Source organism: Parasteatoda tepidariorum, chromosome 10 (assembly GCF_043381705.1).
Source record: "Parasteatoda tepidariorum isolate YZ-2023 chromosome 10, CAS_Ptep_4.0, whole genome shotgun sequence".
NCBI lineage: Eukaryota > Metazoa > Arthropoda > Arachnida > Araneae > Theridiidae > Parasteatoda > Parasteatoda tepidariorum.
In genome coordinates, this window is record NC_092213.1 from 13918465 (window position 1) to 13944588 (window position 26124).

At 30.9% G+C, this 26124-nt stretch overlaps 3 protein-coding genes across 3 annotated transcripts in view; all 3 read left to right on the plus strand.

The window, feature by feature from the left end:
- LOC107449418 (uncharacterized) overlaps positions 1 to 26124 on the plus strand; it is a 314197-nt gene that overhangs the window by 10917 nt on the left and 277156 nt on the right. The window lies entirely within an intron of this gene.
- On the plus strand, positions 6471 to 14326 carry LOC107437362 (uncharacterized). Its single transcript, XM_016049343.3, has 2 exons — positions 6471 to 6561; positions 12857 to 14326. Exon 2 carries the CDS (start codon positions 12929 to 12931, stop codon positions 14159 to 14161), a length of 1233 nt encoding a protein of 410 aa, XP_015904829.2. The 5' UTR covers positions 6471 to 6561; positions 12857 to 12928; the 3' UTR covers positions 14162 to 14326.
- LOC107437370 (putative acyl-CoA-binding protein) overlaps positions 23520 to 26124 on the plus strand; it is a 20326-nt gene continuing 17721 nt past the window's right edge. Inside the window, exon 1 of the mRNA XM_043048333.2 lies at positions 23520 to 23794. Coding sequence (XP_042904267.1) covers positions 23780 to 23794 — 15 coding nt within the window. The 5' untranslated portion in view covers positions 23520 to 23779. The remainder of the gene's footprint in view (positions 23795 to 26124) is intronic.

The window sequence follows — 26124 nt, forward strand, 5'->3', positions numbered from 1 at the left end:
TTGGTTCTGAATTAAAGTAGATTTTAATTAAAAAGCAGCAGTTATCAATTTGTTTTGGCGATGAAACTCTAAATGATCAACCTTTTTTTTGGAGGAGGGGGGAACCCTCAATTTATAAAGTTACTATCTATAAATATACTAACCAAAAAAAAAAAAAAACTAATCATTTTTTAAATATTTGATGTGAAAAATATAAAATTATGAATTTCTTCTTGGTGGATTTATTTCTTTCCTTTGAAATATTAAATAAATTATGGATTATTGATTGGATATAAATATGATTAATACTAGTTAAAGAAAATCTAAACTTTCAAAACTCCCCGTGAACCTTTCCCAGAACATTTAGGGTTCCGCAGAACATGATCTATGATAGAGCATTTGATCAGGAATGTCTCAAGGCAACCTATTTTTAATTTTAGAAGAATTGTATGCAATTTTGACTTTCTAGTATTTTGTAAGTTTTTAAATTCTGGTTTAAAAATTGAGAAATTTTTAGAACATCCATGCAGAACCTGAGACATAAAAATTTAAAAAAAAATTGAATTACATGGAGAAACAGATATGTTTGTTATGGAAACGTACATTTTGTATCTAATTACGTAACATAATTAATAGTTAACACTAATTATAACATGTTTGAGGTTATCATTTTGAAGGTATTAAGATCAGACTCCGGTTGCGAAAATACGTTTATTAAAACAAAAGTTGTTCAGAGTAATTTTTTCTTGCTGTTTGAGGCTTGCTTGTCTTGAGGCACCTCCAGGCAAAATACGATTGAGCAAAATCGGTTGAATAGTTCATGAGAAAATGAATTTTCAAAAATTTCAGGTATTTTAAATTTGATTTCTCAGGAAGTATTCGACCGATTTTACACAAATTTTATATTTTGCCTTGTATTCTTTAAAATGATGCCGAAAAATTTTATTCTTTAAAATGATGCAGAAAACTGTGTACCTTACTATTCAAAAAAATTTCTTTTGGCCATTATTAAATAAAATAATGAATATTTACTAAAAGTTATATTTTGCATGGAATTATTTTTGGATAAACGCATTTTACAATTGTGTAAAAAATTTTTTTCAATTTGATTAAAAAGTTTTCGAGATATAACGAAAAACCTAAAAAGAAAAATTAACATTAAAGGGTCCAAACTTTGGAGTACTTTTCGGGCCAAACTATTGAGACCATATTTCCCAGATTGCGGATACCCGCTATATTTAGGTCGTCAGAAATCGTAAAGCGTCGGTAAAAAAGGTATGTTAATTCAGAGAAAGTACGTTTTTATGTCTGATTTCGTAACTTAAAATATCGTCTGCACAAATTAATTAGCATATTTGAGGTCACCCCTTCGAACCATTAATATTGAGCCTTAGTATAAGAAGATCCGATCATAAGATCAAAAATTATTCAGATTGTTTCGATTTTTTTTCCGCACTGTACCTTTATTAGTTAGAGAGGAACTTATTATTTCAGACTCTTTAAACACCCGCAAAAAAACTTGAAATTAATTAATTGAAACTTAAATTTTTGTATTTTAGATAAATGAGGTTATTCTTTCCCAGAGGAGATATAAAACATATGTCCTTAGCTGCTATTCTTAATTTAAAAAAAAGAATTTTGATTCCCAACGTTTTTATTATATCTCTTTCGTTTCTGTGTCCGCGGAGTCTTTCGGCCATTCTCAGATTAGACCTCAAATTATTGCTGCAGGGCAAAATTCACCACAATATTTTCGACAATGGACGTTTATTGTCTATCAGAATTCTGACTTAGTTAAAAATTGTCCTATTAGGTAGAAAAATTTTTCTTTATTGCTAAAAAGATTTGTCCTATCAGCTAAGAAAATTATCCTATTAGCTAAAAAAAACTGTACTATTAGATAAATAAAAAAATTATTTTACTGTACCGGATTATAAGAGAAATCTCAATAGCTACTTGGCCGTTACAACTAGAATTTATAGCTACATTATCGTCAGCACGTATTAATTAGCATACTTGAGATTGAGTCCAGAACGTAAAGATTCGATTGTTAGAGTAAAAGTTATTCAGGGTGTTCTATTTTTTTGCGCACTGTACATCTCAAAAAGACTGAAATCTATGTCATCAGATTTATTAACACCTCTGCTTGTTTTTGATACCATGAGTTTGTATTTGAAGTAGAGGATATAGAGATGACTAAGCTGACGTCATTTCTCTTACTTGATCGCTGAAAATACATTAATGATCAATGAGTTACAGATTGCAACGAATAGGAATACGTTTCTATACGATAGGAATATGAATCGTCCTATAGGAATGGTGAAGAGTATTCACCTTAAAATGAGGTTGACCGGGTTCGAATCCCAGCGATGACTGGTCTATGTGAATTCTGCACCCAGTTCGCACCTATCATAGCGCTGATGTAAGATATAATACTCAGTGGTAGACGGATAATGGGTTAAAATCTTCTTCCCTCCAGGCTAACTGTGGGTGGTTTCTCTCTCCATGCAACGCAAATGTGGGTTAGTTTCATCAAAAAGTCCTCTACAAACGCAAATTTCTCCCAATACTTTTTGAACCAGGAATCCCCTTGTCTTCTGGGTTGGGTACAAAATTACAAGACTGCGGAGTTGATTATTAGTAGTCGTAAATCTAAAATTGGATCGGCTGTTTAACAGCGATTATAAAATAAAATAGAAATGGTGGAGCCGTAGTAATTCTCGGGATATAGCTCTCGTCTTCCAATGAGCCGCCCTGGGTTCGAATCCCAGCGATGGCTGGCCGATATGAATTCCGCACCTGGCGTAAAATATCTTCAGTGGTAGAGGTGAAATATCCTCAGTCGTAGACGGATCATGGGTTAGAGCCTCCTTGCCGTTTGGCTAACCATGGGAGGTATAAGTGTTTTTTAGTCTCGATGTAACGCAAATGCGGGATCGTTCCATCAAAAGATCCTCCACAAAGGCAAATTTCTCCCAATTTTTGATCCACGAGCTCCTTTGTTTTTTTGGTTGGGTTCAAACTTACAAGGCTACGGAGTTGAGCATTGGTAGTCGTAAACGCTAAATTGAGTCGACTGCTCAACGACGGTTATAAAAAATAAAACAGAAATGGCGAGTTCTTTTATTTTCGGCATTGTGTTCAAAATTACAAGGCTGCAAAGTTGAAAATTGGTAGTCGTAAATTTAAAATTGGGTAATCTGTTCAACAACGGTTATAAAGAAAATTAAGAATAGTGCAAATGACAATTGAATGATTTATTCCACTCAAGCTATATAGTTCGCCTTCTGTTTTGGACGTTTTCTATAAAAAAAACTATTCTTGTAATTAAACCCAAATCTCTTTAATGAACAAGTGAATGATGTTTCAAGTTTAAGTTCGCTTCACTGGATTGGAAAAGTCAACAGTTCTGTTCGCTGAATTGGAAAAGTCAACAATGAGGACCGTTGAACGAGTATCTAATTTGCACCAGATTATACACGGTTAGAAATTTCTCTGAAAGAATTGATAAATAACAATCTATGTAATTTTTATTTTTCCATATTCAAACAAACAGTCAAATATCCATACGCAAGATTCTATTCAAGCTGTTAACTGTGATAAAAAACCGTTTTCTCCTAATGCGGTTAAAGAAACAGAATTTTTCTCACCAACTAGAACCACCTAATGAAGTCACTTATTTCCTTGCAGATCGTTACGTACAATAGCCGCGAGCTCTATAGTTTGTCTAAAGTAAGAACTCCCTTAGCCATTCGTCTGGACCCGTGGCGGTGACTATGGTAACGGGGTATAACTATTTCAAGTAGGGGTGTGAGGTCACTGTTTAAGACAAGTTTTGACTCGGATCGATGATAGAAAGGTAATCTCTTTCTCTGGTCTATCGTGTTAGCCCAATTAGCCCTACAATGAAGAGAAACTACCCCTTCCTGAAGTGCGCTATTCTTGTTTTCTTAACCGCAGATGGCATCAGACGTTGTGGCGGGGAGAGTTCTTACCGTAGACAATCTTTAATCTGGCAATCTCATGACAGACTGAGCGGTGGTTCGTGACCCAGCGTTGGCATTACAATATTTCCTTCAACACATAAAGAGTTTACACTGCCCTTCAATCCCCACTTTGTGATTCCCAATTCTGTTAGAATACGATACTTTCATTCACTCATAGATAGCAGCATCATAAAGCTGCTTAACTATCTCCAATGTCCAGTTAAATTTCTTTTTTACGGTTTTGAAACTGTGCTAGTTGTAACTGGTCAAAAAACCATATAGTTTTGTATTCGTGCTTTTTCAACCATACTAGTTGTAAACGGTTTCAAAGCAGTAATGGTAAAAATGTTCTTTACCGCAAACTTTACAGCTTATTGAATGGACAGACTGGTTGTTTCTACCATAATTTTAAAATCGAAATTTTAACAGTGTTAGCATTTTGTTCTACATTGCATTTTTCAGTTCGTACATTCTGTTATGCTTTTGTTCACCAAAAGTGCTTTAAACGACATTTGTTAAAATTATGAAAATTGTTCGCATTTTTCGTAGTAGTAGTAGTTCATTTACGTCGCACTAGAGCTGCACCATGGGCTATTGGCGACGGTCTGGGGAACATCCCTGAGAATGATCCGAAGACATACCATCACAATTTTGATCCTCTGCTGAGGGGATGGCACTCCCGCTTCGGTAGCCCGACGACCTGCACTCGAAGTCGAGCATTTTACGGTAGAACAGTTTAACGAGGACAAATACCGCACACCCTCGGTACCTACTCAGACTGATCCAAGTGGTCACCCACCTGCACACTGACCGCAGTCAGTGATGCTTGACTTCGGTGATCTGCTGGGAACCGTGTCTTAACGATCAGTCCACTGCGGGACCACATTATTAGTGAAAATAGAATGTAGCAAGAATTTTAGTGCGATTAGAATCCTTAGCACAGAAATTTCATGCACTTATCTATACAAATCAAGTATATACTCTTCAGTGTTTTTCAGATTGCATTGAATGAGATAAACCACAAGTTTACTGAATAAATAGTTTAGGCACTATAAGGGTTTAATTCATATAAAATACAATTCGAAATTAATAATTTTTATTTAAAAAAAAATCTTAACTTTTGAAATGTTAATTCCATTGACTCACTTTATGTCCCATTCGATAAAGCTCAAAAAATACTTAGCAAACAATACTGCCAGATGCATTAATATGCAAAAGTACAAAATTGTACATTTTGTACTTTGACTCTTTATAACTTCTAAATTATTTCGAATATCGTTACATGCTTCATCTAAAACTGATTGGTTACTTACAACTCGAGAAAAAGTGAACTGATTAATTCTAACCATATGATTTATAACAAATTCAATAGGGTGCTTATACTTCAAGAAGAAGATCACAGATGCCCCACATATATGACCTATTACGTAAGCACCAGCTGATCGCTTATAAGCAAGATGGCGTGTTAGAGTTGAGCTAAATTTCTCCACGTAAATTATGCTAATTAACGTGAGGTTAATTAATTCCAGCGCTGTATCGCTCATCAAAACTGCTGAAATATAATTTTTTCTCGTCTACGTCTTGGGTTTATTATTTGTTTATATATTCTATGGTAAACGTGATACATTTTTGTTTTGTATACCTGGCAACTTCGATGCATAATTAGTTTGTTTATGTTCTACATCGCTTCGAGCTTGTCTTGGTGTTAAGTAAGAAATATATAGTGAAAGAATCATTGTGAAAGAATATAGAATGTGTCACTTGCGAGAATTGATACTTCACAGGATAGGTTTACTTGAATTAGAATGGAAAAACAGTTGCTAACGAAAAACAATGCCACTTTTCAACAACCAATAAGGATCGAGATACCCACACTACGTCACTTGCAGGCATCCTATTGCATACCTGTAAGCGACGTCGCATGTGTGTGTCGATGTTGATTGGTTTCTGAATCGATAAACGCAAAGATTTACTTACAATGCCCTTGCTGGTATCTACGGTACTTGCCTTTTCTGAAAAACTTTTATAATTTACAAACAATTCAAGAATCTATATCTAAAACTAGGAAAAAGCTTATATTTTGAATTTTTTTTTGAAGAAATTAATAACTTCTATTTAATAGTTAAATGACTTGGTTTAGTGTAATGCCTCTTTAACCATCATACGTACACCTTTAAGTTTTTTTAAACCTTTTATTTGCCTAATGTTCAAAGTTAATATTTTACCCAATATTGTAATTTATGGGAAATAATTTTTAAGAATATATAGTTCTACTAGTTTAATTCGTGTCGTTATGCAGAAGTAAAAAATAAATGTCGTTACTCATTAAAAAATAAAGATTGTTAAGTTTTGCTAAAGTTTTTCTCTTAATAAAGGGTTTGTTGCACTTCTTCAGTTAAAAATCAATCTTTTTGTGAACCCATAAATTGTTGATTCGTACAATATTTCAAAAGTTAATTATTATCACGAGCTAGGCATCACGAGAAAAAAAATAAATAACTAATATTTTAAAAGAAATTAATTTTAAAACAATTATTTTCTGTAACGTAACTATGTCGTAAGGTTTTCATCAAGTTGATAGATACCTATATTTACGGTAAGTTATACATTAAATATATTTATATCTCTGCAGTTTTATCTAACTTTTTAATTTCCATCTACGAATAATATTTTACAATATTGTATTGCATATTAATCTTGACAACATAGTGCTAATTTGAAAGATTCATCATTATTTATTTTGCTTCATACTATTAAATTACCACATTCATTTAAATTTCACTTTTCTTTTTCTATTTTCTTTTAACAAAATAGGACAATTTTTAATAGTTGAAAAATAATGAGATCTACATTTTCAGTCGTTTTGAGCTTATAGATTTTACGACTTGCATTTTTGAGGTTAGGAAACTTGGCAACCATTTTGGTTTTTTGTTAGATGACATGGCTATAAACAACTATGTTTATTAAAACAGCTCATCATAATTAAACCAACTTATGATGAGCTTAAGGAAAAAGCTTCTTAAGTAAACAACTTAAAGTTAACCAATATAGTCGCCAAATTTCCAAAATTGAAAAAGAGACTATAAAATCTATTACCAGAGATTTAGGTGGAAAAAATATTTACCGAAACTTGTAAATATTGACCGAAACTAACTTTATTGCCTTAGTTGTTTCCTATTGAACTCAGTTTAGTTTAAAACATGTAAATAATATATGAACAAATACAGGATTTTTTTAAATTCAATTCATGGTAAACAATTACAATTGGAGCCCGATTTTTAATGGTTTTACAGAAAATAATAAAAACAGCATAAACATGAGATTTTCTAACTCTTGAGAAATCGAGATAGAAATAATCGGAAAAATAGAAGATTTTATAACAGATTTTATATGTTCTCTGACAATTCAAGGGACATTAAATTGGAACTCAAGAAAAAAAAGTACCTCTGAAATCACATGATTATGTATAATAACATGGTTGTGCGTGGTGTGTTATTCCTTATAACTTTAAAAGCTTGAATTCTTACAACAAACACCTTCGATGAGCGTGAACGTTTCACTAGCTCCCCAATATGTCGTCAAAAAAAATGGTATGCTAAGACCTCACCTTAGGCAGAAGCCCAAAGATAAACAACACGAGGAAAGAAAAATATATAGTACAATATTTTTGTTTTTTTACGAATAAGCTCTTATGTTATAAGCATATATATTTCTTTTGTTATAAGTACACTGATTTTCTGATGAGTCCCCCAGCACATATAAGTTTATGCATACATATTTAATGATTTGTTTTAAACAAATAGCTAAGAAAAGTAACCATTGCTCTTTTTAAATATCGAATAGTAATTTAAAGAAGGTAACTTATACTTTTATAATGGGAGTGCAAATCAGTTCGGTCTGTTTTCAAAAGGTGGCTCGGGCTGTTACGAATGTTTCATAGTGACAGCTGGTTTCGGTGGTTTCAGAGAGGTTAGATATCTCTCAATAATATTCAGTTTATAGCGCTTTGAGTTTCATACAAAAACAATGTTTTTTTTCTTTGTTGAATATGTCAAATTGTGGTAACTAAGCAGAATTTGCGGGTAGTTTTATGTTTCTGCTTTAATTGGAAGAAAAGTGCAGCTGAAGCGCATCGAATGCTTGTAGAAGTTTATGGTCACAATGCTCCAAATGATAAATCATGTAGGGAATGGTTTCGACGTTTCAAAAATGGTGAATGAAAGTTGCTACAATCTGGTGATTCCATTACGGACGATCAGTATAGGCTACAACTGATTCGTTTGAGCTGTGCATTACGAGAAAAACGGCCGGAATACGAGCAAAGACATGACAAGGTTATTCTTGTGCATAATAACGGTCGGCCTCTTGTCCCAAAAGTCGTAAAAAATTATTCGGAAACACTGAAATGGGAAATTTCACCGCACCCACCGTATTCGCCGGACATTGCTCCTTCTGATTACTGTTTTTTCTGATGGATGCAACATGATTTGGCAGATCACCCGTTCACTTCTTTCGCAGAAATCGAGAATTGGCTCCTAACTTGGATCGCTTCAAAAGACGAAACATTTTTTCGAGATGAAATTCGATAATTGCCTGACAGGAGGAAAAAGTAGTAGCGAGCGATGGACAATACTTTGATTAATCTGTTCATTCATTTTGTTCTGAAATAAATGCATTTTTGACCACAAAGAAACATGGACCGAACTTATTTGTACTCCCAATAATTAAAAAAAAAATTTCAAATATTCATATTTTTATGTACTTTATTTTATAAAACTACAATTTATAAATATTTATTTGCGATATTTGTTACAAATAATATTAGTTTATAAAATAAACCGTTCATTTTCAGCTGGCAAACAATTATATAGTTAGAGATAAACATATGCTGATATTAAGTGATAATTTGCTTAATTTTATTGAAAAATTCCAATTCTGTTTAATATCAGGAAATGGCTATTTTTATTATTTCGAGAAAATATTCAGTCAAATTAGTCATTCACTCAAATTATTTATTTGCAAAATTTTTTTATTTTCATACGACATTCTCTAATTTCAGGGTGTTGATAGTTTCATACATGTAAACATTTGAATATTTTCAATGATTTCTTTTTCAGTAAAATAAACTTATAATGTATTATTTTATTAAATTTTTTTAAAAATAGTTTTAGCTCAGACAACGTTGAAAAAAGTGCAAAAAGTAAAGAAAAACAATAGATTTATTCTCTAAACCCAAAATCAGAGTAGAGAGATAATTTAAAGTACATTCATTTGTTGATCAATGTTCGAACTACAAATTCTATCACTAAAATGATATTAATACTAAATATTTGCATATTCAGATTTAAGAGCACAATGATAACAAGCTTAATAGAGCAAATGTACGAGCTTATTTTAATGACAAATACCATTATCCCTCATTAAATTTAACATTACAATGCTTTTTAGCATATTTTGCCATTGTAACTGCCGACTTCGACTGCACATCGAAATTAAAGCAAAAAAGGTGCGAGTGGCAGTAAGCGCACCTGATTAGTGGTAACACACTACAAGTAGTGAAACTACTGTAGTCGCTATTGTAGTGTAGCGTGCTATTTTTTTTAAAAAAAAGTAGTGTAGAGAGTAGTGCGATGCAGAATAAAATTTAAAAAAACAGCAGTTTGTAGTCCTGGCAACTACATTTTACGTTAGTTTAGTATATGAACAGGGTTCCTTGGGGTATTCATCCACTTTTCCTTCGAGTTTAATATCTTCCTTACCTGTACCATGCATGATTCTTTATCGCCTTACGAGATCATCGCCAACAAAACCAATTATTTTTATTTTTTGAAATGCCGGATGCTATTTAGGCAAAGTATGAAATAATCGTCCTGATGTTTTTTCTATTAGAATTAAAGGAAGTTTTTTCTATTTAGAATTAAAAATATTTGTATTTTCTTTTAGTATCGTCCTGATGAGGTTATTATGTAAATGATGTGCATGTTACTGTGAATGACCGAAATCGGTGGTTGTTGACTTTCACCGGTGAATGTTGATAATCAAATTAGTAGCTTTGGTGAATGTCCGAAATATTTATTACATCCGATTTGATATTAATTTATACGTGGATATAATTACATTTATTCGATATTTTAATACTTACTGACGATAGATTAGAAGAAACATCAGTGTTTGGAGTATCGGGCAAATATTTAACGGGCAATGGCACTGAACCTTAAAAAAACATCAGTGTAGGGTATACCGGGCAATGGCACTTGACCTTAAAAAAAACATCAGTGTAGGATATACCGGGCAATGGCACTTAACCAGACCTAGTATGACTAGACCTTTGGTAAATGTCTGAAATATATACTAGGTCTAGTGCCACTTTTGCTATAGCTTAAATATTTAAAAAAAATTAAACAAAGCGTTTGAATCAATTTTAAACTGATAAAGAAATTATTGCTTTAAAATTAAAAAAATAATAATAAAAACTGCTCCAGATAAGATTAATTAATGTAGTTGCTTTATACAGCGCATGTGCGGAAAAAAATTTAAAAAAAAACTATCCACGTGCATCTAAAAGTGAATGAATATCCAAAGACACCTATGAACAGGGTTCTAACACAACTAATTTTTCGAATTTGATATTTACAAATCTTTGAGGGTCTGTCAAAGAACGCAAGTTTAAATGCTTCTGTGACTGTGAGTTCACAAGAATTGCGTTTTTAGAGTTGGGCATAACTAATATTTAAGCTAACCATTATGAATAATAGATAATTTATCTCTTTGGTCACACTTTCACATGCAAATGTAGACTCGTAAAGCATAAATGATATTTCAAAGCAAGGAAACATATTTTTAATGTGCTTAATTTCTTAGAGGAAATAAAAGAGCATTAAACACTTAACGAAATTACAAATATTTGATAATTTTCTAGCATTTCTTAAATTAAATATTCGCTGTCAAGAAGGGCATAAAAAGTTGAATGATCAAATTCGAACAGAAATATTTTGGAATAACAAACTGGCTCATGTAAACATGAATAAATATTTCTAAATAATTCTTCACACTTAATATAAGACAACTTTTTATTCAAAAGCATTTTGAACATTAATTTCTCCAGCAATGTAAATTATGAAGGTATAAATTAGTTTCTACAGCGAACTTCGTTTCCTTAAAGTGGTGTGAAGTAGTCACTGCAATTCCAAAGTAGTAACTATAGATTTACAAAGAAAGTGGTTGTAGTTAACTGAAAAAATAATGTAGTTTTTCCGACCACTGCAGAATCAGCATTCGGATTAGATTTAATTGGATACCTGCAAGCGACGTCACGCTTGTTTATCGAATCTCATTGGTTTCTATAGTTTGGCATAAGCAAATGCCACAATTTACTCATGCGTAAAGTCGCTTGTAGGTATCCAATTCTGTGTTCAACTCAATTCTCGGTAAATTTAGGGTATTTTTCAAAGCCATGGAAAAAAAAAACTTCTTTAATAATAGCTTACTAGGTTGAGATGACTGGGCTTCAAAATAAGCAAATAGTTTCAATTAAAAAAATTGCAGAACTTTTTACGAAATCGCCAACTAGGTGACAGCCCAGAGGGAATCATTAAAATCATTGAAAAATTTTAAACTTTTCAAGTCCATCGGCATCACAGGAATCCAATTTTTGACGGGGATGAAATTAAAATAGACATTTACACTAGTTTTCTTAATTTCACTCATAACAAAATAAATATTTTAAATCTGCTAAACATGTGTAAAAAGATTAATCTCTTTCTTGTTTTTGCTTTCAATGAATTTAAACCGATAACAATTGATGAAAATATTTACTGTCTATCAGAAATGTTGAGGGCGACTTTTAGAGAGTTTTAATTATTACGGGGTACATAAATCCACCATCCCCTCAATAACAATGCCAATCCATGCAACGTTAGAACAAATTTTCAAATATTAAGAAATTAGATCACAAACTCTTTTTATCTATTCAAAACTAAAAATCTTTAGAATTAGAAGATATTGCATCTTGCAGAAATTGCATAAAAATCTTTAGAATTAGAAGAATTGAAGATGAACATCCTTTAACTTAAAAGGAAGCTGTACCACGGGATAAACTTTTCACGGCAAATTCTGTCTCACCAAAATGCAAACTAATTATAAGCTGATACTATTCAGCTTTATTCTCTAAATAACGAAACATTTGTCATTCTTCAGTACAACAAAATATCTGCACTCGAAGAGCTTTCTTTTCTTTTTTTTTAAATCGCATTTTTGTTTAAGTTGCAACATAGAATCGTGTAATCAAGTTGATGAAATTCGTGGTGACTCAGGGGATAGAGAGTTCGTCTTCCAATTAGGTGACCCAGGTCCGAATCTCAGAGATGTTGGTGTATACGAATTCTGGTCCCTGCTCGCCCCCCGGCCACAATGTTGACTTAAAATATTCTTAGAGGTCGACGGATCATGAGTTAGGCAGCTCTCACTGACATGGTTTTCCTCTCCATGTAAAGCAGATGCGGTTTGGTTCTATCAAAAAGTCTTCCGCGATAGCTAGTTTCTCCTAATTCTTGATCTAGGAGTTCCCTTGTTTTCCGGGTTCGGTTCAAAACTAAGACATCTACCCATCTGTAATTATTTCATTTCCACAGATTATTTTTTTAAAACTGTTAAATCATACCTACCATTCGTACATAGTATTTACTTCCAAACACTATTACTGACGCCATTGATAGTGATGTTTTATTAATTGTGGTAATAGGTTTTACTGGCATTATGGTAATACTATACGAATATAAGTACTTAATATGGGTAATGCGGTAAGAGATTTTTATGATCCTCAAATCTAAATAGTACCAATTTCTTTTTTAAAAAAATTATTAATTGATGTATTCCTCTGTATTTAATTTCAGATAAATTTTAGGCACAATTAATATAATCAATTGTTACATCATCATTTTTGTTTTGAAAGAATTCTCACGATAATGAAGAGACAAAAATCAACTTATACTTTGCGGTCACCTGATGATTCGGCATCGAGACAAAATTTCGATTCTCAGTACGCAATGGCGACAATGACAGAAGGTCCATCGAACTGGGGAAGTGACTGGACCTACGCAGACTCTGATAAAATCAGCTATTTTTCTTCTGAAAACCAAAGCTTTGAGCCTCCTATGTACTATACATATCCGGACCCTTGGCAGCAGTTCAATTACTGTGAAGATCCCGCTAAAGCACCGGAGTTCATAGCGACGGCTTCAGACCTATACGAGGAATGCTCAGAAATTACCATACCTTTAGATTTCAGCGACATTGAATCGGTTGATGACGCTGATCCATACTCACGGAACAATTGCTGGAAGAATATGATGGAAAACTATGCAGATAATAACCCGAATTTACCGATACCGCAATCAGATCATGAGTATTCATTTTTGCCAAATTATCCCTGCGACCTAAATCTGATGCAATCGTACGATACGCAGTCTCGACTCTTTCTGACTAGTTTCAGATCTGTTTCCATCATGTTGCGACACCTAGTGAGCGTTGATGTAAGTCCAGAAGGGGCAATATATGTTCACAACATCCCTGGCCAAAGCATCACGGTAGTTAATGATTCCGGAGACAGGGCTTGCATTGTGCATCCGAACAGTCGTGTGCTCCAGGAAGGTCAAACTGTGAACATCATGACGCATCAAGCTCGCGTGGTCAAGATATGTCGTAGAGGAGTCATATTCAGAGCCAGTCCGAGCAGTATTGTCTACCTTGTGGACGAATCTGGTACTAAATCCACATCCGGGAAATTTCTGGACCTTTGCGAAGATTTCACTTCTGATGTGTTCTATGGATCGTTTTCTAAAGACTTCCACCTGCGATGCACTGATAGCGTGAGTATGCTTTCGAATGCCACGTATCAGCTACGTAAAAACGGGAACGATGTCTGGTGCGTCGGTGATACGCAAATAAAGCAGGATCAGTACGGAAATATCGAAGTCTCGCGAAATAAGGACAACGTTCTCGTCACTTTGTTTCCAACTGCGGGTGAAGTGTCAGTCCGAACACCTTTCTTCAAAGCAACGGTTGGCTGTTTCTCCAAACGATATCTTTATGTGCAAAAGGGCGATTGCCACGTTAGTTCTGGATTTTGTGGCATAACCGCACAGAAAGGCACGCAGAAAGCTGGATTGGATCGCAAAGGAAAAGTCGTGATTTTTTAGTTATTGAAACTCTACAGGCCTTAAAATTCTTTGTGTCAATCAGATTGATGTACCAATTTCAATTATTAGATTTATTATGGATCACGGTTATTCAAATTCTATGGGCGTTAATTGAATACGATTAAATTGAAAATTGTATATCAAATTATTAAAATAAAGAATTTAAAGCATTTAAGTTTTTGCTTTCATTCTTCAAGCTTTCTTTCTTTTTTGCAAATATATTTTTTAACAGACTTACAGCATTTCACTTTTATAAAATATTTTATACTTCATTAATCATTATTTTACTGCAAGAGTAGTGATAGTTCAGAAGTTATAATAATTTAATATAAATGTTTATAAGTAATATATGTTTGTATAAATATTCAGATGTTATAATGGTTTAATATAAAAACAGTATAAATTTTGACTTATACCCATTTACTCGTCAAGCATGACTATCTAAGCTAGTGAAGTACGGTTTCCTATAATTTTTTTTACGCTTAATCGAATGAGAATAAAATTAATTGGGTAAAAGTACTCGTTCGAAAGTTATAATAGTAATTATGTATTAAAAAATACATGCTTTGTACCTACACCCATGGCTGTATGAAGACAGACGAAATATTGAGTTTATAATAATTGTCCCATATATAACTAAAACCAGTTCGATCTAGAGAAAGTTGTAAGAGAATACAAGGGAATTTATGAGAGTTATATAAATGAAAAATACAGTTGGTGAGTGTAATTTTATAAAAGCATATTTAAAGACTATATTATTAAAGTGAATATAAGGAAGGCTCACCTAAATACCATATTATTAAAGTATAATATTACTATATATTATACGACTTAAATAATAGATTATTATGCATATCAATTCATTAGTCATTTTCATTCAATGACATTTTTTTAAAGCGAGACAAATATTTCTGAATTGTTTAATAAATTGTTTAAAATGATTCATTTTTATAATTTCATTTCATTTCTAAAATACAAACAACTTTGCCCTAATTTTCTTTTATCTTAAAATTCGAATTTAATTGCTTATTATAACACAGCCATTGAAGAACAGCAGAGAAAATATACTTTCCATTGTAATCTGTAATAATAACTAAGCTTTCGGGAATAACAGAAAAAAGTACATTTAAAAACGCCCGGAACTACCATTGAAAAACACCTCACTAACTGCTATATAAACTTTACGTTTGATTCAATTCAGAGCGTTGAACCCGAATTTAATGTAATTAAATATTTATTGTAGGGTAATAAGATATTTTCCTTGAAAATTAATTAAGATGCTAAGTTTAATTTGAATTTGACAAAAAGAAACTTTAAATTCTTTAGATATTTATATAAATATCAATCAACAATAGTTTATTATTGATAAGTTTAAAGCATTACGAAATTGAAAAAAGTATTTCAATTTAATACAATATTTAAAAAAGACATTAGTTGAAGAATTATTATTTTTATATTATTATTTATAGCAATAAAAGATAATTATTGCAATTTAAAACATTTTAAAAATTGCTTAAGGGTCCTAATCATTCTGTTAAACAGTATAAAGTGGGTAAAATTTTTCCGTAAACATTTAATTATTGGGTCAGTTCCCCGACACGAAGCTTTTGGAGGTCGCTTTTAACTGCTCTGACGATGCCGTTCGGAAACAAACTAAAAAGTTTAATAGTTTTAAGAGAAGAGTGGAGATATTCTTTCCTTCTCATTTCGTTACAAATAAACGACTTTATGTAGAAATCAAATGTTTTGAAAACAAACTTTTCATTTCAATATAAAATACTTTCCATGCTGCATCGACAATATTTTTGTCACTTTTTCATCAAAATTAAAATTTTTACTAAATATACAATCAGAAATTAAGAATTCGATTGGCACATTTAAAGTAGAAAAATCAAATCACATTCAGTAGAAATGTTTCCTAAATTTGCAAAAATCATGAATTTATTATTAATATTTAAGATTTTAGTATTTTTATTGCAAATTAATTTTTTGAAGGAATGATTTAAGATATTGATCAAAGAAGTATTATTAAGCAGAAAATAATGACCCCAAACTATTGACCGTTAAACTTTTGGTTAAATTAGAAATTTAAAGCGGGCTCCAAAAACTCCGGAACAGACTCAATCCTTATAAATTAAATAATTTTTTATAAAAAAAATATCTAATTTCATTCGAATAAATAAATTAATATAAACTATGGCTCAGCCACAGAATTGTTAAATTCATATAATTATGAATAATGAAAGATGTGCTTTTTCCCATTGAGCTTTTTTTGCTGTACTTAACTTAAATTGTCCTTTTAAATTGATTAATAATACTCAATCCTTATAAATTAAATAATTTTTTATAAAAAAAATATCTAATTTCATTTGAATAAATAAATTAATATAAACTATGGCTCAGCCACAGAATTGTTAATTTCATATAATTATGAATAATGAAAGATGTGCTTTTTCCCATTGTGCTTTTTTGCAGTACTTAACTTAAATTGTCCTTTTAAATTGATTAATAATTTTGATTTTATACTGGAAAAGGGATTTTGTTTAATTACTTTATTCGTTATGGAAATCTTTAATAAAAAAAATCTACTTGTAACTACTACTGAACAAATTTTAAAAAAAATTATTATTTGAGATTTGAGAATAATTTTTAATTCGATAATTTTGTCAGTAGTTAAATCATCAAAAGAAAAATTATTTTCGACGAATCAAATAAATTATCAAATGAAAAATTAATGACTTTCACCGACTGACTAATGACAAACATAAACCATTGTAATTGAAAAAATAAATTTATCTATTCATATATTATATAAATTTTCAAATATTGTTTGAAAAATTCTTTTATTTTTTGACAAAACCAATAAGTTTTAGCAACAGGAATGATTTAAAGATATCTCAGATATAAATAAATAAATAAATACTGGAGTGTTCTGTAATGCCGTTTTTCTTCTATTATAACAATGAACGACAGAGAAAACGACAGTCTGACGAAGTTTTACTACATAATTAGTTAATAAACAGCATTAGCTTCCTCTAGTCCCCTTTCACAATTAAATAATATCGAGAGCTGTGGTGGCTCAATGGATAGAGCGTTCGCCTTCAATGAGGTGACCCGGGTTCAAATCCCAGTGATGTTTGGTCGTTGACAATTCCGCACCCGGCTCGCATCGACCACAGTGCTGACGAAAAATATTATCAATGGTAGACAGATCATGGGTTAGAGTCCCCTTGACATGAGGCTAACCTTGGGAGACTTTCGTGGTTTTCTTCTCCATGTGACGTAAATGTTGGTTAGTTCCATCAAAAAGTACTCCACGAAGACAAATTTCTCGCAATACTTGATCCAGNGGAACAGACTCAATCCTTATAAATGAAATAATTTTTTTAAAAAAAATATCTAATTTCATTTGAATAAATAAATTGCAATAAACTATGGCTCAGTCACAGAATTATTAAATTCATATAATTATGAACGATGTGCTTTTTCCCATTTTGCTTTTTTCCAGTCTCCAGTACATTGTAATAATTATTTTGATTTTAAATTGGAAAAGTGATTTTGTTTAATTACTTAATTTGTTATAGAATTCTTCAAAAAAAAAATCCACTTGTAACTACTACTAAACCAGAATAAATGCAATAAATTATTTGAGAATAATTTTTAATTCGATAATTTAGTCAGTAGTTAAATCATCAAAAGAAAAATTATTTTCGACGAATCAAATAAATTATCAAATGAAAAATTAATGATTTTCACCGACTGACTAATGACAAACGTTAACTATTGTAATTGAAAAAATAAATTCATATATTCATATATTATATAAATTTTCAAAGATTGTTTGAAAAATTCTTTTATTTTTTGACGAAACCAATAAGTTTTAGCAGCAGGAATGATTAATGCCGTTTTTCTTTTATTATAACAATGAACGACAGAGAAAACGACAGTCTGACGATGTTTACATAATTAATTAATCAACAGCATTGGGCCCCTCTCGTCCCCTTTCACCATTAAATATTATCGAGAACTGTGGTGGCTCAATGGATGGAACGTTCGCCTTCAATGAGGTGACCCGGGTTCAAATCCCAGTGATGTCTGGTCGTTGAAAATTCCGCACCCGGCTCGCATCGACCACAGTGCTGACGAAAAATATTATCAATGGTAGACAGATCATGGGTTAGAGTCCCCTTGACATGAGGCTAACCTTGGGAGACTTTCGTGGTTTTCTTCTCCATGTGACGTAAATGTTGGTTAGTTCCATCATAAAGTACTCCACGAAGACAAATTTCTCGCAACACTTGATCCAGAAGTTCCCTTGTCTTCAGGATTGGGTTCAAAATTATAAGGCTACGGAATTGAGCATTGATAGTTGTAAATTCAATATTGGGTCGGCTATTCAACGACGGTTATAAAATAAATATTATCGATAGAAATGTTCTTAAAAATCTTGGTTTTAAGGAATGGGGCTCTTGGGGATTATTTTTTGGGGGAAGGGACTCTTTTCGTTATTTAAATCAAATATAAATAGAGGGGGAAAAAACTCATATTCCAAACTTTAGAAAAAAACGAGTTTAAAAACAGAGAGACCGAAAATTAAGGTTTCAGGAAAATTTTTTAGAAAAATATGGTTATTCGGAAGGTGTAGGTTAAGGGGCAAGCCTTCTTCTCAGGGGTTGAGAATAAATTGATGAAGGGAAAATGAAAACTCACCTGAGTGTTATTAGAAGGGTAAATTGGGTAAAAATTTAAGACAAGCGGAAAAAAACAGAAATGGAAAAGACCCAAAAAATTATGATTTTGGGGAAAGGTGTTGGAAAAATTATGGTTACTGGGGGGTGGGGGCGCAGGCAGTTCTACCTTTAATAATTTTTTTTTGTGGATTAGTAGATTTTAAAAAAGAATTTTATATTAATTTTTAATAAACCTTTATTAATTATTCTCCTTCATTTTTTTTCCTTGGAAAAATTGACAGATGCGTCATTACAATGTTATAGAGATATTCCGATTTATCATTTTTAGGTTGATTACCCTACAAGTACATTCTAGGCACAGAATTTGTCGAAAATTTTCTCCACTTTTCACGTATGCTATCAGAAATTATTTTATTTTAAATTAAAAAAAAGGCTATATGCAAAAAGACTGAATTTCCCTAACTTTTCTCGGAAAATTTTGGCAGTGAAACGTAGATCCATGTTCAACACTCAAAAGGAAACATATATGCTCAAGAAATAAAACCTCCAGCTAGTTTCCCAAGGTAATATCCTTTATTGCCTGGACTATAAGGCTAAAGGTGAAAAGACCACTTATTATTAACGTCAATAATGCTTGATTAATTCTGGTCATGGGAAATATTTGAAATAAAAAAAGAAGATATAAACTAAAGATGAAAATTAATGGAGAAATGGTACTAATTCGTATAATAGAAATTGTATTAATTCTTTTTGGATAAATGTAAAAAGTCGCCATACAATTATTGACGTCAATAATGCGTAATAAATTTTGGTTATAGGAAACATTCGGAAAAAAAAGAATAGCTATGCACTAAAGGTGCAAATGATACTTAAATTTGTTTATAGGCACTAATTTAAATTTAAAAAAAAAGCTCTATTGTATAAAATCCAAAAGAAATTGTGAAATAATTCTAATTCATTTAGAAGAAATGTAAAAAATCACCAAACCCATTTTGACAATAATGCTTTTCAATTAATTTTACTAATGGGAATTAGCTGAAATTAAAAATAATGAGCTTTGTACTGTATAGCAAATTTAATGAAGCAATGGTACTGAAGGTAATGTTTTTTATTAAACGACTATGTCAACTTTAATCTACCTAACGATACCTCATGATGGAATCAAGCTAACATGTCTTATATACAGCCGATCGGCCTGTGTAAAGGGCAGGGAACTGTCCTTGCATCAGAAAGGTTCTGGGTTCGAATCCCGGGCAAGGTATGGATGTTCTTTCCTTCTCTGTACTAATTGTCATCGCTGCGGGAGCGACGTTGGCCCACCTAATATGGTGCCTCTGAAAGAGAGGCCAACAAAATCGCCCTGTAAATGCCTGAATTGACGGATGTTAACACAGGTGGGCATTGGGAAAAAAAATATTTTATATACAAGTGATTTGGTATTCGATATTTATAGTGGTAGTTGCGCCACATTACTCCCCTTCCAGAATTTTATCTGGGATAGAATATGTCTTATCTGTGATAGATTTCTAGGAATAGATTCCACTAGTTGATTCATGCTGGGTTTTTTTTCTTTCTTTTTTTTCTTTTCTTTTATTTATTTTATTTTGCTCATTATATTTTTTCTTCGTCATTTTTTTTCTTCATTTTTTGTTTGCAGCAGTCCGTTCATTATTTTTGTTCTTCAAAATTGCTTATTATTCGGAAAACTCTATTTACTTAACCATTTTTTTTGGGGGGGGAGCAGTATATTTTTAAGCAAACCTTCGTTTATCAAAAGGTATATACTCTTGATTTGGTATTCAATATTTATAGTGGTAGTTAAGAATCATTACTAATTAATTCAGGTGAAAAATAAAAAAAATCTTCTTACCATTTTTGACGCCAATGATGCTCAAATGATTGTGGTAACAAGTTCTAAGTGAAATAACAAAAGAGTGAGCTACTTTTTAAAATGTTAATTTGAAGGCGAAATGATACTTATTCACTTAGGAGAAACGTAAAAAACTATTATTGAAGCCAATAATGCTTAATTATTCTTATTAATACGCACTACAAGTGATATGGTAATAGAGGTGCAGTTTTAATCTGTACCAAATATACTAAAGCAGTCCCAGAGTGTTTTATGAGTAATTTGGTACTTATTAAAACTGCACCTATACTGTGCGTTTTTATTATAAATACTGTGTATATAGGTTTACACTGGTCCCTCGGAAGAACAGGAGAAAATTGCTTGATTATGGTAAGCTTAAAATATCATGAGTTAGCCTCGAGCAAACAATATTATGAGAGATGCTGCAGAATATAGTTAATCTCCTTAACTTAAACTTTTTAAAGAACTAAAAAAGTGTTTTACTAAATCTAACTATGTAAAGTCACCGGGAAGAGCAACGAATAACAATAAACAAAAAAATATACAGAAATTACTTTAGCTTTTTGAATTGTGTCGATATTAATTTGCCGATTTCGTGCTTTATTTCATAGAGTTGTCCAGTTCTGAATATGATTTATCGATTCTTTTTTCTCCCACCCCGTACAAATAACGGGTATTCAGCTAATTATTAAATAAAGAATAATACTGGATAGTTCGAAAACTCGATCGTCAAACGATTAATTTTCAAAAGTTAAAGAATTTGGAATGAACTCCAAAAGCTCCATGCGGAACTGTAACTGACCCCATGTTTCAATCGAGTAAGTTTTTTTCTTTCCCGTTTGATGAAATGCCAATTTCTTGAAAAACTCAATTCTCACAGGGAATGTGGATAAATATATAGTATCTAATATTGATTTTATTGAGTGTATTATACATTTAGTGTGACTTGATAGATTTTATTATATTAGAATGTGAATAGTTGGAACGTTAGTTCTTGAGTTATTTTATGCCGAAGTTGAAGGCTTTTCTTTTCTTTTCGCAATGAAATTTAGTTTTGCGACAACTATTAGGAGTAGCTTTAATATCTTTTGCAGATGAACAGTAAGCTTTATTTTATTTTAATTTTTTTATTAATATTAAATTAACTAAATTAAACTGCAATTTTGTAATTTTTTCACGAACAAGTATCAATTCTACCTTGATATTTTATCACTTTATCGGTACTCCTTCCCACTAAGGGGTTGGACCAACACTGCTTAGAATAGAGAAGCCATCAGCACGGATTAATTTAGAAGTTCGACGTAACGAACATAAACTGCGCAAAGTAGGAAAAATAAGAAAGATACGAAAAATAAGAAAGATACTACGTTCGAGAAACTAAAGGAATCATCATAAGTATAACCACAGTTACCATAAACAAAAAATTTCTTGTTTATGCTTACCTGTCCTGAGGCATTCTCTCTTCCAGAAGGTATTGGGGTAGTCACTGTCTGGAAAAATTTAAAAAATATCATTAAAAGAACGAGGAAAAAATGTTTTAACCCTTTAACATAAAATTTTTATTATAAATATTTTTCACTATTTTGTATTAAATTAGATCAAAATAAGTAAAAACAATTTTACAGTTAACATTTTAGTAATTTATGGCAATGAAATACAGCATGAGACACCTGTGTCTTTTTTTGCGTTGAAAGTAAAATTTACCAACCACGTCTTCTGTCGAAACAATAATTTTTCAAATTTGTACTATTTTCATAGGATTTCAGAGTCTTAAACAATTTTTCTTGGAAGACTTATTTAATTGATTTCTTTATATATCTATAATAAAAAAAAATTTGTTGATTTACATTGAATCGTTTCGTACATTATCATTGACAAAAAATTCCTACGATATATTCATTAATAAAGAAGATACTTGTATTTGGTTCTCAGAGACAAAAAATTAATAAAAACACTATCGTAATTACCAGTAAATTATTTATTTATCCCTGATTTAAAGGTATTTATGATCCCTCCTAACTATTATTTTTCCTGTATAATTTTCGATATTAATTATTATTCAAAATTAAAAGCTTCGCTTTTGATAGAAATGTTTTTAGTTATCGTTTCACAATCATTAAATGGTAAATGGGTGATATTTATTATCTAATAAGTCCTATTTACTTTTACAATAAATTTTATATAAAATTGAATTCTATTATTGTGAGCAATTAAATTAATTAATATTAAGTAACTAAAGCAATACGAATAGAATTCTAAAGTAATACTATAAACATACGGTTTGTTCCAATGCTAGACAATCTCTTTGGAAAAAAAAATACTTAACAAGTTTTTATTGTAATCAAAAACTAAATAAGAATTTCAGAAACTATTATGTGGACAAAATAGCTATGGTAACCGAGTAAAATTGCAATGTTTAAATTTTATCACTATAGAATCGAAAGCTAAGTCCGTTCAACCAAATCTGTGTTAACAATAGGAAATATTTTGACTGAATTATTTTTTTTGTGTAACAATTTGTTTATCCCTAAAAATTCATAAATAAAATAAAGAAAGAAATATTGAGAAACAATAGAAGGGGTTGGTGAGCGGATTGAGCAGGGTATGTATTACTTTTAAGACACACTATTTGTTTTAAATTTTCTAAAAGCCCGAAAACCAAATAGAATTCTGTTATTATCTTTCACCCAACGGAAGTGAACTATTATTTGTCTGATATCTTGTCAAAAGGCAATAAATCCACTAAGTAACCATGGTTACATCCATAATCCTTTAAATTATTTTGTTTGTTTTCCTTACTTCTCTCCAAAAAACCAAATTGTACTGATGAGGAAAAAGGAAGGGCAAGAGAGACCACTGACTCACAACACAACGTCATTAGAGGGAAAACTTCGATGTTTATTGGAGCGCAGCTCACTAGGCGTCGCTTCCTTCTCATGTAGACTACAAAAAATGAAACCTTTTTGATTACCTTGCGCAGTTTCTGTTTGACACTTGAGCTTTTCAGTTAAGTATCTGACAGGTATTTCTCGGGATTCGTTAATTGTCGTTAGTAAGATGTCCCTTGACGAGGTAAGTGACTCGACTTATGCATTAATATTACTTTGTTTTTATTAAAAACGAAAATAATATTTTCTATTATTGTTCATGTATAAATTTATTTTTTAAGAATTGTTTTAATTTCCCCCCAAAACAGTGATTATTACATTTATGTAGTCAGAAACGAAGTTTCAGATGAAGTGCAACTTCCAATGTTATTAAATAAATTTTTTAATAAATTTTTCAACTTTTTTTTAAAATTAAGTAGTTGTAATTGAAATTTTTAACCGTATTATTTAATCAAATAATATTTTAATCAACTTTTATAATTGAACTGTGATTGTTGTTAAATAAAAAATTAATTTAAATTTTAATCTTAAATCCAACTTGTCTGGGAAGCAAAGGCGGTCGGGGTGCAATGCTGACCACAATATCCCCATCAAGCTGATGGTTACAAAGTTATGTAGATTACTTTATACTTTATTTTATATTAAATATTAAAATACATATCACTAAATACATATTACATGTCCTGTGGTTCTTGAAAGTGTTAAAAAAATAAAATTTAGTAAAAAAATGTTTTTCTATTAAACTAATAAACTCTTTGTTTTGTATATATATTATTGAAAAATCTCGAATTGTAATGAAAGTCTATGGTTCTAATTAACAGCATACAAGTCATGATTAAAGAAAAATTTTTGAGTTCGTAGCTTAATATAATCCAGCATATATTTGAATTTGTAAAAAGACACAGTTCTATAAATTTCGTATTTTTTTGTTGTAAATGTGGGGAAATTAAATCGTCGACATTAACTATGCCATTATATTTAAAAAAGTCTCTCTATATATTTCTTTATTCAGTTTTTAAATAAAATTATAGAAAAAAAAAGATTTAATATTCATTTTGTTATGGGGGCAAAAATCCTCAACTAGATCCAAATATCCCGTTCACATCATTAAAAAATATTTGAGTATTTTTAATTTATTCCCAGTTTTAGTTTTAATGTAAATAGATTTTTCATTTATTCAATACTGGTTCATGAAAAGATTTTGAACTTAGAAAAATAATAATTATTTAAAGTTTATTTTATTTATTTATTTATTTTATTGACAGGCGCGGTCAACTTTTAATCTTATTTGTGTTGTTCATGTGACCATTTAGGTAGATATTTCTTATTTTCATAATTTTAGAATCACTAAACAATTTATAAATAATACTGAATACATAAAATTTATCGAATGCTTCATTTTCTGTTAATTCTTCTATCGAATTACTGCTCAATGCTCTTCGTTGTTATTTTAGAATTTAAGTTTAAAACTTTCTAATTTTTCGACAATATGTAAAAAGAATCAAACACCTGAAAAACTTTTGATAGAATTATTGGATTTTCTTAAATTAACACACAATCTTGATGGTTCGAAAGGTTGACTTTAAATGTGCTAATTTGTGCAAACGATATTTCAAGTTAAGCAATCAACAGAGTAGGCAGAATTCAAATCGTGATTTAAATCACTTGATTTTTTTAAAAAAAAGATTTAGATCAACAGTTTTTCTTATGAAAGAAAATCAATGATGTAAGTAATTTTTCTTTATTTCAGATAATTTAATAATAATTTTTTTGCAAATTATTTACAAAATTTTATCATTTTTGTAATAAACATTTAGAATAATACAATAATAGTAAGTACCTTACCAAAGTACTTTAGTTAATGTTGCTTTTAAATAGTATTAAACATCATAAATATTTTGTTTTGAGGATTTTGAAAGATATTAGTAATAAAAAAAAAATCTGATTTAAAATATATCGTCTGCACAAATTAGTTAACCTATTTAAATTTAGATCTCCAAACTATTAAGATTGGATCGTAATAAGCAACGATCCGATTAATAAGTGATGATCCGGAATTTTATTTTGTGCACTGTACATGCATAAATCAGTACTGCTATGCAACAAATGCAAAAACCATGTAATGACTTCCATTCATTTTTCACAAAATATTCTACCCGATACTTCACAAAAATATTCTACTGTAAAAGCAGACACTTCACAAAAATATTACCGTAAAAGCAGACACTTCACAGAATATTCTACCGTTAAAGCAGACACTTCATAGAATATTCTACAGTAAAAGCAGACACTTCATAGAATATTCTACAGTAAAAGCAGACACTTCACAAAATATTCTACAGTAAAAGCAGACACTTCACAAAATATTCTACAGTAAAAGCAGACACTTCACAAAATATTCTACAGTAAAAGCAGACACTTCACAAAATATTCTACAGTAAAAGCAGACACTTCACAAAATATTCTACAGTAAAAGCAGACACTTCACAAAATATTCTACAGTAAAAGCAGACA